Source organism: Lonchura striata, chromosome 4A (genome assembly GCF_050655825.1).
Source record: "Lonchura striata isolate lonStrDom1 chromosome 4A, ASM5065582v1, whole genome shotgun sequence".
Taxonomy (NCBI): Eukaryota; Metazoa; Chordata; class Aves; order Passeriformes; family Estrildidae; genus Lonchura; species Lonchura striata.
In genome coordinates, this window is record NC_140742.1 from 15,493,179 (window position 1) to 15,507,118 (window position 13,940).

The 13,940-nt window shown below is 54.7% G+C and overlaps 1 protein-coding gene across 2 annotated transcripts; it reads left to right on the forward strand.

Annotated features, from left to right (window-relative positions):
- The first annotated feature begins 59 nt into the window (after positions 1-59).
- Positions 60-12,895, forward strand: ARHGAP36 (Rho GTPase activating protein 36). 2 transcript variants are annotated; one of them, XM_085570790.1, is made up of 11 exons: positions 60-1,373; positions 2,884-3,053; positions 4,659-4,721; positions 6,471-6,727; positions 7,248-7,443; positions 7,964-8,019; positions 8,174-8,324; positions 8,766-8,914; positions 9,726-9,896; positions 10,332-10,447; positions 11,316-12,895. In XM_085570790.1, exons 1-11 carry the CDS (start codon positions 1,126-1,128, stop codon positions 11,452-11,454), a joined length of 1,716 nt encoding a protein of 571 aa, XP_085426916.1. In that variant the 5' UTR covers positions 60-1,125; the 3' UTR covers positions 11,455-12,895. The 2 variants fall into 2 exon arrangements, with proteins under 2 accessions (XP_085426916.1, XP_085426917.1); XM_085570791.1 differs by having other exon boundaries at positions 60-675.
- The last annotated feature ends 1,045 nt before the right edge of the window (positions 12,896-13,940 follow it).

Here is a 13,940-nt window from a genome sequence, read left to right on the forward strand (position 1 = left end):
TGTAACTGGCAAGGAAGTGCCAGTTTTGGGTGTTGGTAGAGGTTTGGGAGGCTTTCCAAGGTCTGCAACCCTCTGGGAACAACCTGAGCTGTAGATCCACACCCCATGAGGTCCTCAGCAGAGCTCTGCAGGGACCCTGCGTGTGCCAGACCCTGCCAGTCACTCTGTCACAGGGAAGATGCTGTGGTGGAGCACCAGGAAGGTCTGCATGGAGAGCTGAGGTGGGAATCATCCCCTGGTCCTCCCCAGCCAGCCCAGGCAGCACATTCCCAGTTCAGGTTTCATCTGGCAGCACAGCTGATGCTTCAGGGGTGTCCTGGTTGCCCATGGATGGGAGCAGGCAGAGCTGAGGATGGAGGGGATTGAGCAATGAGCAATCCCTGCCAAGGCTCCGTGTCCAGCGTGGGAAGTGCAGTTCCATCCAGCCCTGCCCTCTCTCCACACGTTGTTTCTGGCTCTCATTTCTTTGGCAGAAAATTCACATTCTCATCCCCTCTCTCCTCCCCTCGGCTGTGGCAGCTCCTTTCCATCATCACTTCCCCACTTCTCCTCCTGCCTGTGGGCTGGAAGGGTCCCTGGAGCCTTGCAGGAGATGCTGCTGTGAAAACCATTGTCCCAAAGGAAGAGCCAGGAGCTCCAGGAGCTGCTGGTGCTGCGTGAGAGGACACGGGCGAGGTAAAGGTGGGCCCCTTGCTCCAGCTGGGGAGAGAGAAACTGCAGCTGAAAGTGGGGAGCAGCCCCTGCTCCCTGGGAATGGAGGGGGCAGCTGCACTGAGCTTTCCCCATGAGATTTCCTGAAATAAGCACTAGTCTTGTTTTTGAATTTGTGAGATTCATGCTCTGGCATCCCCTCCAGAGGAGGATTTTAGTCGGGCTCTGGCTTTGCCCCTGCTGTGGGCTGGCCTTTCCTTCCTTGTGGGGAGCCTGGTGCCTGTGCAGGCTGAGTGAGCTCCTGGCCCATGGGATCCAGAGGGATCACCAATCCCTGTCCCCTGCAGGGACACCCACGCTGCTGCTGTGCCTCTGCCTTGGAGGTGCTGGTCTCCATCTCAGCTATTCCCAGGGACATAAATCCTCACCTGGGGTGAGACGCAGGGCAGGTGTTTGGGGTTTAACTCCTGGAGGATGAGCTTTGGCAGTGCCAGTGGTGGTGGCACGTCACAGGGCTCCTCGAGTGGCGCCTGCGGTTGGGAAGATAAACAGCAGCTTGTCCGGCCTTCTCCTTCCTGCCTTCTCCTTCCTGCCTTCCCTCTGCTGCTCCCTCTCGTGACTGGGATTCCTCCTCCCCCCATGGCCACATCCCCCAGGACTCTGCTTGGGCTAGGGATGTGGCCATGGGCTCTGCTGGAGTGTGGAGCTTCACCTGCACAAAGGTAATTCCCTGCACTGTGTATCTCCAGGGCTTTATCCACCCATCCATGCATCCATCCATCCATGCATGCATCCACCCACAGCAGAGCTGCTCCCACCCTGCTGGGAGCTCCTGGTGCAGCAGAGGTTCAGGAGCTGTCCCTGGCATGTGGGGATGCTCTCATCTGTGATACCCAAGGAATTTCCTGCCCCGGGGGAGCAGGTTGGAAGTTACAAAAATCCCTGCGCTGTGTCTCTTTAGTTTGACAGAGGGCAGGGATGGATGGGATACTGGGAAGGAATTCCTTCCTAAGGTGGTGAGACCCTGGCACAGGTTGCCCAGAGCAGCTGTGGCTGCCCCTGGTTCCCTGGAGTGCCCAAGGCCAGGGTGAATATTGGGGCTTGGAGCAGCCTGGGATAGTGGAAGGCGTCCCTCCCATGGCAGGGGTGGAATGAGATGGTTTTTGAGGTGTCTTCCAACCCAAACTAGTGTGGGATTCTATGATGTAGTTGAATTCCCTTTTCAGTGTCTCCTTACAGGGAACTCTGAACAACTCCTTTATATTTGTTTTCTTCTTTAATTTATGTAACTTTCTAAATTCTAATTTCTAAGTTTCCAATTTCTAACCTTTAGAAACTGAAATTTCAAACCTGGCCAGAAGGAACCAGTCTGGGGGGCTGGAGGGAAGTGGCAGAGACTGACACAGGAGCCCTGTCCTGTTCCTCCCGTTCCTCAAGGGTCTCAGTGCATCCCTTGATACTTCCAGGCATTAATTTCTCATTCTTGCCTTAAGCCTCTTTGGGGAGGTTCTTTTCAGAGCCTGTACTCTGACCTCAGTCCTATCTTCTCCCTGGGGCTGCTGTTGCTCTCTGGACCGTGCTGGGTGGTGCCAGTGCTGGGGCACTGGTGGCACAGGTGGCACCGGATGGAGGCAGCCAGGTCAGTGTGGGGTGAGGAACCAGGTCCCCGTGTGGGCTCTCCCAGAGCCTGCACACAACAGGGAGGGCTCCCCAAAGCTCTGGGGGAGCAGGTGGGGTGTCCAGGGTGTGTCCATGGGCTGTAGTCCAGCCTGTGCCTGGGGTAAAGGGCTTCAGCACCTCTGATTGTGTGCAGTTGTTTGTGATTTAAAAGAGATAAATCATGGAACTGTGGAATTGCTTGGGTTGGGAGAGACCTTAAAGCTTATCTCCTTCCATGCAGGGACATTTTCCACCAGTGCAGGCTGCTCCAAGCCCCATCCAACCTGGCCATGGACACTCCCAGGGACAGAGGAGCCACACCTGTGCCAGGGCCTCCCCACCCTCACAGGGAAAAATTCCTCCCCAATATCAAATCTAAATCTCTTCTCCTGCTGCCTCCAAGGCCTTTGCTTGGAAGGTTGAAGCGAGATGATGTGGCTGGGGATCTGCAGCCCCACTGGCTCTTAGGAGAGGTGACAGAGGGACAAATGTCTCCTGCAGAGGCTCCCTGGGGTGCTCCCAGGTGTTTCTCTCCCCAAGCAGGTATCGCTGCCATGTGTTCCTTTCACACAGGTGCGTTTTCCAGAGGACCTTTGGCTCGCCCCCTGTGCCAGGCCCCAGCCCTGGGATGCAGCCCGTGGCCCTGCAGAGCCTGTCCGAGCTGGAGAGGGCCAGTCTGCAGGAGCTGGCGCTGTTCCGGCTGCAGGAGAGGCTGCCCGTGGGGCACCTCAGTCTGGACAGAGGTACAGGGGGACAGGAGGGGACAGGAGGGGACAGGGGACCCCTTCCTGCCAAGGGGGGCTGAGGCTGAGCCGTTCATGCTGCTCACCCTGCACCACAGCCCGGGATGATGGTTATGGAATTTGTGACACATTTTGGTCCATTTGATTTCTCATTCCTCCTTTATTTCCTCTGAGCCCCGAAGGCCCAATCAGTCTGGAGGGGTTTGCGTGTCCGCAGCAGTGTGAGAACGTGACCCTCCCAAACCCAAACCAGATGGGACAACTTGGCGAGGTCTCCACTGGGATTGTCTGAGTGCCCTTGGGGTGGGACGGGATTTGCTGTTTGGATCCATGGCCAGCACTAAGTCCTGATGCTGGAAAGGGGCTTTTGGGAGCGTGGATAATGCACTGGCACGTTAAAGGGTGGATAAATTTAGGAGCTCCACAGGAACTGAGCACAGAGGCCCTGTCAGGGTTCCCAGGACTGCCTGTGTCCCCCACCAGCAATCCCAGTGAGTTGTGGTTTTCAGACTCCTTCCCTAATTCACTTCTTATCCACTTGATGTGCCTCCTGTGCCCTGGGCTGTTTTTGGCATCCCAGCAGGGCAGGGGATGCCACCAGCTCACCAGGGCTGGGGCTGGTGGTGCAGAGGGAGCCTGGGGGTCTCCAGCCCCCCTTCCATCCCACCACCTCAGGGCAGGATGGAGACCCCAGGTCCCTGGAATCCTCTCCCATGGATGGAGCATCTCCCAGTGCCCAGCCTCACACTGAGCACCAACTGCTTGATGTGACACCCAAGTCTGGTTTCCCATCTTAATATCCCAAAGATTTCATGCCATGAGTCCAGCACAGCTCCCCTCTCCTTCCCAGAAGTCCCAGTTGCTCCAAGGCTCCAGCCCTGGAGGACTTTGACCACAAACATCCTGATTCCTTTTCTATTTTGTTTTATTTTGAACTGTTGTGATCCAGCTTGCAGTGACACCCTGCAGCAGCAGCTCCTCTAGGGACCGGTGCAGTGCCAAAAAAAACCCCAAACCCCAATATTTCCTTCCTTGTTGGTCAGTGTGCTGCTGGATAATTTATGTTGGCTTCTGGGCTCACGTTCCTCATTCCAGCTGTCAGAGCTTTCCTCTAAGTCTTACAAAAGAACCCAAACAAGTAGATATAAGCTGTTCCTAGGAAGAGAATTCCTCAGGAATGAAGAGTATGAGCCAGAATAGGGTGATGTGTCCTGGAAGGATTTAGGGTGGGCAGTGAGTGAATTCTCAGTTCGCTGCTGCTGGATGTGTGAGGTGGGAGTCCTCCAGAGCAGGATGGGATTTGTGATGGTGTTTTGTACAACTTTTTATGTCTGTGCTCTGTAAAACATTCCCAAAAGCCTTTCTGGGCCTTGCTGCTCGTGTAGAGCCACGGGGTCCCTCCACTCCTTCACCTGCAGCCCATCTCCAGGATTGTTCTCCAGGCAGTGATGTCCATCTCCAGGGCTGGTCCCTGTGCTGCCCACTGTATCCCAGGGGTCTCCTGGATCCCCTCAGGGCTGTGGCTGTCACTGCAGTGTCCCCTGGCTGGAGGCTGCAGAGGGACAGGAGCCTATGCTGAGTCTTCCCCTTCTCTTCTCCTCCTAGATGGCTCCAAAGGCATTAAATCCATCCGGCAGAAGCTGGAGAGCTTCTCAAAGGAGAGGAAAGGTGAGCAGCATCACTTTTACCTGGGCTTTGGTCCCTGCTCTCAGGGGGAATGGGTGATTTTTGTTGGGGTGGGGTGGGAGGTGCCCAAATCCAGCAGGATGCTTCATCACAGGTTGTTCTTCTGTTCTTGGAATGGATGGAGCCTGGAAGGCACGGAAAGATGTGTGGAATATGTGCAATGTGAAATGCCTTTTCAAGGTGAACACCTATAAATGTGTCTACCTGCACATTTTGCCCCAGTCTTGCTGCCCCCAGTTCTATCTTAGCTTTCCTTGAAGGACCTCAGTGACAGCCCTGGGGTACACAGAATCCTAGAGCAGAGCCAGGTGGGAATGAGGTTCTCCAGACCAGTACAAAGCCCATGCAAGGAAACTACTCACATTAATGCCTCACATTTTACTTAGAATATTTAGTAGAATGTTTAAACATATCAATCATTGTACAACATGCTGGTAGCAACTTAACAGCTGTTTGATCTGTGTTTATGGTTTCAGTCCTAAAAGCTCCCAGAGAGGGAGTGATAACATAGAAGCTTCATCCGCAGCTGGAAACTGCTTCTGAATGCATAATAGTAAATCCTTTAACTCAGATTTTGAAACGTTACAGCAATTAGATTTGACCAGATCTTTAAGGTGTTTATAAACATTTCTAGGCAAATTGGACATCTTGTGTCCTAACGTCTTCCCTGAGGCTTACCTGATGTTGAATAACAGGCAAGTCCTTGTTGGATCTTTGTCCTGATTGAGGCAGCAATGAGGGTAGAAATCCAACTTCTCTCTTCTTGCAAGAGTTAGGATCCTGGGATTTGCATTTCTCTCAACAACACTTTACAAAAATGACCTCGAGGCTTTCTGACAGGTCAGACAGTTTAACCAGATTATCTGTGTCCTCACACGGGCACCAATTTGTTGGACAATACTCTTCTTTTTCTTAAAACGCATCTGAGAGGTGTTTTAAAAACTTTTATTCGATTTTTAATCTCATGAGAAGAGTGAAACAATATAGATGTTGTAATGCACACCATCACAATCACAACTATTTCCTAATTACAATACACTATAAGCATTTCTTGGCCTATCAGCTTTTTGCTAAGCTATGCTGTAGATGCCTTAAAGCCAATCCTCTAAAAGCACCCCTCGTGGATCCTAATATAATGCGTTTTTCATAGTTTTATTTCTCTAAAGTATATAGTCTTATTTGTAAGGTCATTTTTTGAGACTTTTTGTCTAGCTCAATTTTTCTCTCAACAATTTTTGTCTTATTCTATGATATTTCTTAGTCAGCATTTCTTCTCTCAAAGTTTGCATATGGATGTATACTGTGTGGGCCTTCTGTTAGGCCCTGAGAACTCTCTACAAATCCATTTCTCACAGTTAGAATTTGGAAAGGATCTTTTTGTGATTTACGAACTTGTTGCTTCATAGATGCCAATGGCATCTTTATGGGGCTATAGCCAGTTTAAGGAAGGAAACTCCAGGAAATGCTGGGACAGGCTCCAGCAAGCCCATTGATGGGGAGCAAGCCCTTGTGTCTCCTCCCTGTCCCCCCAGCACCCCGTTTCCCATGCTGTGCCCTCCCCCTTGGCACTTTGGCACCAGGGTCCCACCACACCTTTCCTGCTCTCCAGGAGGAGCAGCTCCTTGGGAACGCACCACGCTCTCCAGGCGCTCCTGGGGGCAGGAAACGTGGGGTTCATCCGTGCATCTCCCTCACTGCCGTGCCTGTCCCTTCCTCCCGTGTCTCCCCCAGACTGTTCTCCCCACACCTTCGGGGTCCCGCTCCCCCAGGTCATTGCCAACGACCGCGCCTGCCGCCAGCTGCAGGAGGCCGTGGGCAGGAGCCGGCGGCTGTGCCTGGAGGTGGAGGCCACGGTGACCAGGTTCCGGGCTCAGAGGCAGAGGAGGTTGGGAATGGGCACCAGCTGTATCCGGGCTCCCGACGGGGGCTTCCCAGAGGAGCCGCTTTCCCCATCTCTTCTGGACAAGAGCTCCTGGAGCCAGCGGAGGGTATGGTCCCCAAAATGGGCTGGGCTGGTGCTGTGGGATGGGGGGGTCTGAATTGGGCAATAAATGGGATTTTCCAGGAGCTTTTCTGACTGACTGAGTTGGTTGTGTCCCAGGCTGGGCCTGTCCCAGTCTGTCCTCAGGGAAATGGTGATGTCCCCAGTCCCCTCAGAGATGGACTGGGAGGACCTTCACTAGCGCAGCTCTTATGGAGCTGAGGTTACCAGGGGGACATTTAAGGGTCCAGAGCACAGGGATTGGGAATTAGGAATTCTTCCCCATGAGGATGGGGAGCTCCTGGCTCAGGGTGCCCAGAGAAGCTGTGGCTGCCCTGGGTCCCTGGAAGTGTCCAAATCCAGGGTGGATACTGGGGCTTGGAGCAACCTGGGATAGTGGAAGGTGTCCCTGCCCATGGCAGGGGTGGCACTGGATGCTGCTCTTTCCCAGAAACCCATGAGGTCACGGCAGTGATGGATCTGTGGGGTCATTCCTGCACCTACAAACACCCTCTGCTCCATCACAGGGGGCCATGTCCGTGGATTCCATCACGGATCTGAGTGACAACGCGTCCGAGCTGCTGGAGGCCCTGCAGCTCTCCCACCCCCACGAGCTGGGCCCTCGCAGGAGCCGGGGCAAGAAGAGGCCCCTGAGCCTGAACCCCATCACCTGGCAGGTGCCACGGATTGTGGACAGGTGCTGCACACACCTTGAGACACACGGTAAGGGCTGGAAAAGCTGCCTGTGTGTGGCCACCAGCACATCCTGGCCTGGCCACCCCCAAGGTGGGAGGAGGTGCCGGGTTTAATGGGCACTGTGGGATTCACCCAAAGGTTGGACTCGATGGTCTTAGAAGTCCTTCCCAACCTGAATGCTTCTGTGAGTCCTGGGGCAGGGCATCTTCCAGTAAGCCTCCTGTGGAGAGTCCTCAGGGTTGGATGCAGCACCAGAGGGAAATGTCACTGAGGAGGGAATGTCACTGTGTGTCAGTGACCATCTCCTGATGCCTCAACCTCTGCGGCACATCCAGCCCTCGCTCACAGTGACTGTAGGGATGAGATCTCCCTTCACATGGGCAACCCAAGGAAATCTCATGGCTCCACAGCCTTTCCTTTTCCTCACTGCCTGGAGAAGGGGAAGCCATGCAGGAGAAGCCCAACCATGGTGCTGAGGTGCTCCCAGGAGCAGCCAGGGTGGCAGGGAGCCGTGGGAATGCACTGCACTAACCTCTCTGTCCCCCAGGGCTCCAAACTGTTGGCATCTTCCGTGTCGGGAGCTCCAAGAAAAGAGTCCAGCAGGTAAAGGGGGACATTGACTGCATCCTCTGGCTGTGCCTTGTCAGGGATAGAGGCTCGTGTGGATGGGATGGATAGAGCTGACACTGGTGTGGAGAGGTCTGAAACAGACTAAAACTGACTGATTTTCATCCTTCCCATTTCTTCCATCTCCAAGCTGAGGGAGGAGTTTGACCGAGGGCTGGATGTTTTCTTGGATGAACATCAAAGTGTTCATGATGTGGCTGCCCTGCTCAAAGAATTTCTCCGGGATATGCCCGATTCCCTGATTCCCAGAGAGCTCTATGGAGCCTTCCTCAGCACAGCCAGTGAGTACCTTTGGAGCAGAGCCTGCAGAGCCACAGGAGGGTTTGTGTCGGGGGCACCTCTCACTTGGTCAGGTTGCTCCAAGTCCTGTCCAGCCTGACTTTGGACACTGCCAGGAATGGATCCTTCGTCACCACCCTTCTTTTCCAAAGCCTCTGCACAGCGATGGGATGGGTGTTGTGCTCCCTGGCACTGCCACAGTGGGTTTGGTGGGGGTTTTGTTTGATTTCTTTTGAATTGGACTATAAAAATCCCTCTGGTCCAGGATAGTCTGTGGGGCTGCGCAGTATCCAACGTCACCACAGCCCTTGCTGGGTTCTCCATCCCATGGGATGAAGGGTGGGACAGCGGCCTGGCTCCCACCAGAGCTCATTCCCAAGCATGCAGGGGAGGGCTAGAAGTGCCTGGTGGGCTGGGACCCTCACTAACAGCTGCTCCCCCAGCCCTGGAGGGGCCAGCCCAGCTGGACACCCTGCAGCTGCTGCTGTTCCTGCTGCCCCCGTGCCACAGCGACACCCTGCTCCGGCTCCTGCGCTTCCTGGCACGGGTGGCCCGGCACGCCGAGAGCTCCTGGGACCCCGAGGGCCACGAGGTAAGGCTGCTCCAGAGGGGGAAAGGGGCTCGGGCTGCTGTGGCTGGCACTGAGCACAGCTGCTGCAAGCCTGGGTGAAGGCTTTGGGAAAAAAACAAATCCTTCACGGAATCCCAGGATCATTGTGGTTGGAAAAGGTGGGAAGGTGAGACTGATAGCAAAAGGGTTTTAACATCGTTAAAAGGAAAATTAAGCTTAGTAGGCCCCGAAAAGAAAATAAACACCCTAAGTACAGCAAGACTGCGTACCTTGCTAGAACTGCACCTGTGTAGCTAGTACACGATAAATGATATAATTGTTAGATGTGATGATTGTTTCGTAATTAAATATAATTACTGTTTAATCATAAGAATAATCATGAGAAACTGTGGTCAGGGGCCTAAAAAAATGACGAGAAACTCATGTCAATGTATACAAGAGAACAATATGAGTTTAATAATTCATATGTAAGTTATATAACGGTAGAATATAAAATACGGTCAGCCCAAAAGCCGTGTCAGAGTCAGATTTGGGTCTGTACCCCTCATTCCCAGAGCTCTCAATAAAAGCACCTGCATATAATCATATCCTGTGATTATGTGTGTTCCTGAACGCTGACAAGACAGGTGGGAATGGGAGGAGTGTGTGCTCCAGCACCTCAAGCCCTTTGTGCTGGCCCTGCCACCAGCTCAGAGAGGACCAAACTGCACCCAGACCAACATCTCGCCCTCACCTCACCTCCTGTCCCTGCCCTGGGGTGGGTGAGGATATCCTGGGACATCCCATGCCACTGCATCCACAGTCCACAGGTTCCTTTTGTGCTTCCTTGTAGATCCCTGGGAATAAAATGACAGTGTCAAACCTGGCTACAGTCTTTGGTCCCAACATCCTGCAGAAGGAGAAGCCTGGAGAGAAAGATGCCAGTGCCCTGAACTTTGAGGACAGCGCTGCCATAATCCTGGTGCTCCAGAGGCTGATTGAGCACCACCACTCCCTGTTCATGGTACGTGGGGCTCCTCAGGCCAGCCCCTCCTTCCCTCTGAACTCTTCCAAGAGCAGCAGGGGAACGATTTTGTCCCTGTCAGAGATGCACACCTCGGTCTGTGCCTGTCCTCTGGGAAGGCTCTGGCTCCTTCCTCTCTCCACCCTCCCATAGTGCACTTGCAGGCAGCAGTAAAAGTCCCCTCAGGCCTATTGGAATGTGGCATTTCAGATCCCCAAAAAGCCTTATAGCAATTTTTGGGGTCTGCAGGGAGCCAAAGGACTGGGGATAGTGTGGGGAAAGCAGGGGCTGAGATCCTGCAGAGCCTGGGAGGTGTGTGGGGTGTGACACCAACATGCTGGGTCTGTGACCACATCCTGGGGTCCTTCCTTGGCTGCCTCTGCTCAGCCTCCTGCCGAGAGGGACCCCCTGAGTGGTGTGGCCGTGTCTCCCCAGGTGTCTCCAGAGATGCAGTGTGACATCCTGAGGAGGCTGTTCCAGACAGACCCCGATGTCATCGAGTACCTGCTGCGCAGGAAGTTCCCAAGGGGCTCCTCAGGGCACAGGGACAGGTGACAGCACACCCTGCTCATCTTCCTCCAGACTGCTCTTTCCTACAGCCTCTGGTCACGAGCTCCCCAGCAAAAGCCCTTCACACTCCGTCCTTCCCATCCCCGGAGCTCCCTGCTGTCCCTGTTTGCTCCTCAGCCTGTGCCAGCTCTCTCCAGAGCTTTGGTATCCACAGGGCTCCTGTCCAGCCCTTCCCCTGCTCCTCCCTCTCAGTGTCACACGCTGATTCCTGCTCCACCACCAGCCCTCTCCAAACCTCCTCCATCCTTGGTGTCCACGTTTCCCTGCAGTCTTTGCCTGCCCCGTGTGTCTGTGTGGGGCTGTCCATACATCCACATTTTGGGTGCAAGATGGGACAGTCCTACTGAGGCTCAGAACTGGAGCTCATTCCCTTCCCTAAGGTTAAAGGTGGTGGGGCTGAAAGGACCTCGTGTCCCATGAGCTGGGTCCACCATGGCACATATTGCAGGAGGGGGTTTGCTCCCTGGGGTTGGAGGTAGGGCATGGTTGAAAACAGGGGATCCTCAAGAGCCTTCAGGAGACCTGGTGACTCTTCAGTAAACATGAACTGTCCTGTGGGAAGGGTTTTCCTGGACCACAGGCCACTTCCATACCAGTTTGGATGGGGCTTGGAGCAACCTAGTCCAATGGAAGGTATCCCTGCCCATGGACTAGATGCTCTTCAAAGTTCCTTCCAACCCAAACCTAGGATTCTGTGATCCATACTACAGCTTCTTGTTTGTCTTCACATTCCTTTTGGTACTGTCTGGGGGTGGCAATCTTTGGGATCACTGCTTGAGCCCATTTGGGGAGTGCAGTGAGCAGAAGAAGCATTTGCAAACAGCATCTCTCTCTTTTTTGCTTCCTTAGGAGCCCAGAGCGTGAGGGTCGCGGGGAGGACCTCGCTCCGTCCGCACGGCCCGGCTGGACACACAGCCTGGAGCGAGGCTCGGTCTCCTCGGAGCTGTACAGCAACGTCTCCTTCCTCAACCTGCATGTTGGCATCTAGCAAGCCCTGGCCAGGCTCTCTGGACAAAACCAGGCAGCTTTTCCCAGCAAAACCCAGCCCCTGCCTCCCTCTGGGGGCAGCCCCTGTGCCCTGGGGGCAGAGCTGTACTCGGGGGTCACCGGCCAGGCTGGCACCTCCCTGCAGGTCCAAGCACTGCCATGTCCTCAGCACGGCCCTCCCCTGCCACCTCCTTCTCACAGCACCTCGGGGAATGGATTTAATCATCCCTAAACCTGCGGGCACTCCTGGGAGGACAGGCTGAGGAAGCTGGGACTGCTCAGCCTGGAGAAGAGACGGCTCAGAGGGAGCTTATCCATCTATCCAAATGCTTTTGTAAGGGCCTGGAGGGACAGGACAAGGGGAATGGCTTCCCACTGCTAAAGGGCACAGCTAGATGGGATATTCAGAGAAATTCTTCCCTGTGAGGGTGGTGAGGCCTGGCACAGGCAGGGACACCTTCCACTGCAGCAGGCTGCTCCAAGCCCATCCAGCCTGGCCTTCTGGCCTTGAATGTTTCCAGGGATGGGGCAGCCACAGCAGAGCACTTCTGGGGATAAAATGGTACTTCTGCAAACAGTATTCCATAGTCCACCACCTGCACCCAGTCCTGGCCTGAAGGCACCCAGACCTTCTCAGGTGCCCTGCTCAGGGATGAGCTCTTATTTTGCAAAGGTCCCTTCCCTGCAGATCAGAGCAGTTGGGATGGGTGGGGAAGTATTTCCTGGGGGAGCCTGTGCTGTGAGATAGCCGGTGAGACCCCCTGGGAGCTGATAAGCTCCAAAGAGCAGCAGAGCTGTTGTGTCTGGAGGAGCAGATAAATCCAGAGGCCACCGGAACACTCGAGTGTCAGCTGTGAAACCAACATTGTGTCCAGCCACTGCTCTGGGTGCTATTGTACCTGCTGCAAGAGCAGCCTCCAGCCTTTCAAATTCTTTCCTAGGGTGGTAAAACACTGGCACAGGTTGTCCAGAGCAGCTGTGGCTGCCCTGGATCTCTGGAAGTCTCCAAGGCCAGGCTGGATGTGGCTTGGAGCAGTGAAAGGTGTCCCTGTCCATGGCAGGGGCTGGAGTGGGATGGACTTTAAGGCCCCTTTTAACCCAAACCATTCTGTGATCCATGATTCTAGGATGGAACAGGGATGCTGACACAGGAGGCAGCTCTTTTCTGGAAAAGTCCTGTTGGATTTCTCTTTCCCAGCACCATAACGGGGCAGGGGGAGCTCACTGGGAAGCTCCAGCTTTCTCTGGCTACTCCAGAACCATCGAAGTCGCCGTAGGGGTTTATCCCTGGCAGTGTTGATGGGATATTGCTGGAAATTCCGCTTGAGGGCAGCCTGGCCACAGCCTCTGCTCTGCCTCCCGTGGGAGCAGCCCTGGAGCACACGGGGCTGGCTCGGAGCTGCTCTATTCCAGCCTCACCAAATAAACCTTCTCCCCAGTCAGCTGCAAATGTCATTCATGGAGCCTTGGCCTGGCTCTGGACCTGCTCTGGAAGGGCTGGCTGGCTTTTGTCACGCTCCAGGTTCTGTTTCCATGGGCTCTTTGCCTCTTCAAGCCTTGGGAGTCACCTCAGGAACAATAGGGGAGGTTCTGTCCTGATCTTTGCTGATCTCCAGTGCTGGCACAGGAGGGGTTGCTGCTGTTGGGGGTGATTGTTTGAGGGGGGGTGGTGGCTTTAGGGGCAGTGGTGGCATTTGGGGGATGGTGAATGTTTGGGGGAGTTTGGGGGGGTGTGGTGGCTCTCAGGAGCTGGTCACTGTTTTGGGGGGCGGTTGCTGGTTTTTGGGGGCAGTTGCTGCTGTTGGGGTGGTTCTGGCTGGTTTTTAGCTCCAGCCCCACCAAAGCCCCCTTGAGCCCCTCCAACCATGGGGTTTCACAGGCAGAGCCAGGCCTAGGGCTTGTATGAGGTTACAACAGGGAGTATCTGCAGGAGTGGGACCGGCTGCTCGGATCCATGGGTGGGTTTAGAGCCAACAGCAAAGAAAGCAGAGCCCGAGCTCCTCTTTTTTTAAACCTCCCTCATGCTGCTGATCAGGATCCAGGGCAGGGCCAGACTCAGAGCTCTGGGCTTGACAGCTCTCTGGGAAACCTGTGGGAAGCTGAAAAGCCCTCCAAGAACACCCAGTCCAACCATTCCCCAGCACTGCCAAGGCCACCCCAACCCATGTCCCCAAGCACCACATCCACACGGCTTTAAATCCCAGCAGGATTTAAAGCACTCCATCCCTGCCCTGGGCCCTTTGCCAGGGCAGGACAGCCCTGTCCGTGGAGGAATTTTCCCTAATATCCAACCTGACCCTCCCCTGGCACAGCTTGACCCTCCCTGTCCTGTGTTCCCCGGGAGCTGAGCCTGACCCCCCTGTTCCACCTCCTGTCCGGGGTTGGTCAGGAGCGAGATGGGATGGGGAGAGTTAGAGGCTGTTTGTTTAGGGGTGTTTGAGGGGTTTGTTTGGGGGTGTTTGGGATGTTTTGGGGGTTTGTTGGGGT

Excerpts from the sequence above, each read along its gene's own strand:
- ARHGAP36 (XM_085570790.1), top strand. The coding sequence starts at position 1,126 with ATGAGCTTTGGCAGTGCCAGTGGTGGTGGCACGTCACAGGGCTCCTCG. Across the intron at positions 7,444-7,963 it reads CACACACCTTGAGACACACG|GGCTCCAAACTGTTGGCATC; the intron begins GTAAGGGCTGGA and ends TCTGTCCCCCAG. Across the intron at positions 10,448-11,315 it reads TCCTCAGGGCACAGGGACAG|GAGCCCAGAGCGTGAGGGTC; the intron begins GTGACAGCACAC and ends TTGCTTCCTTAG.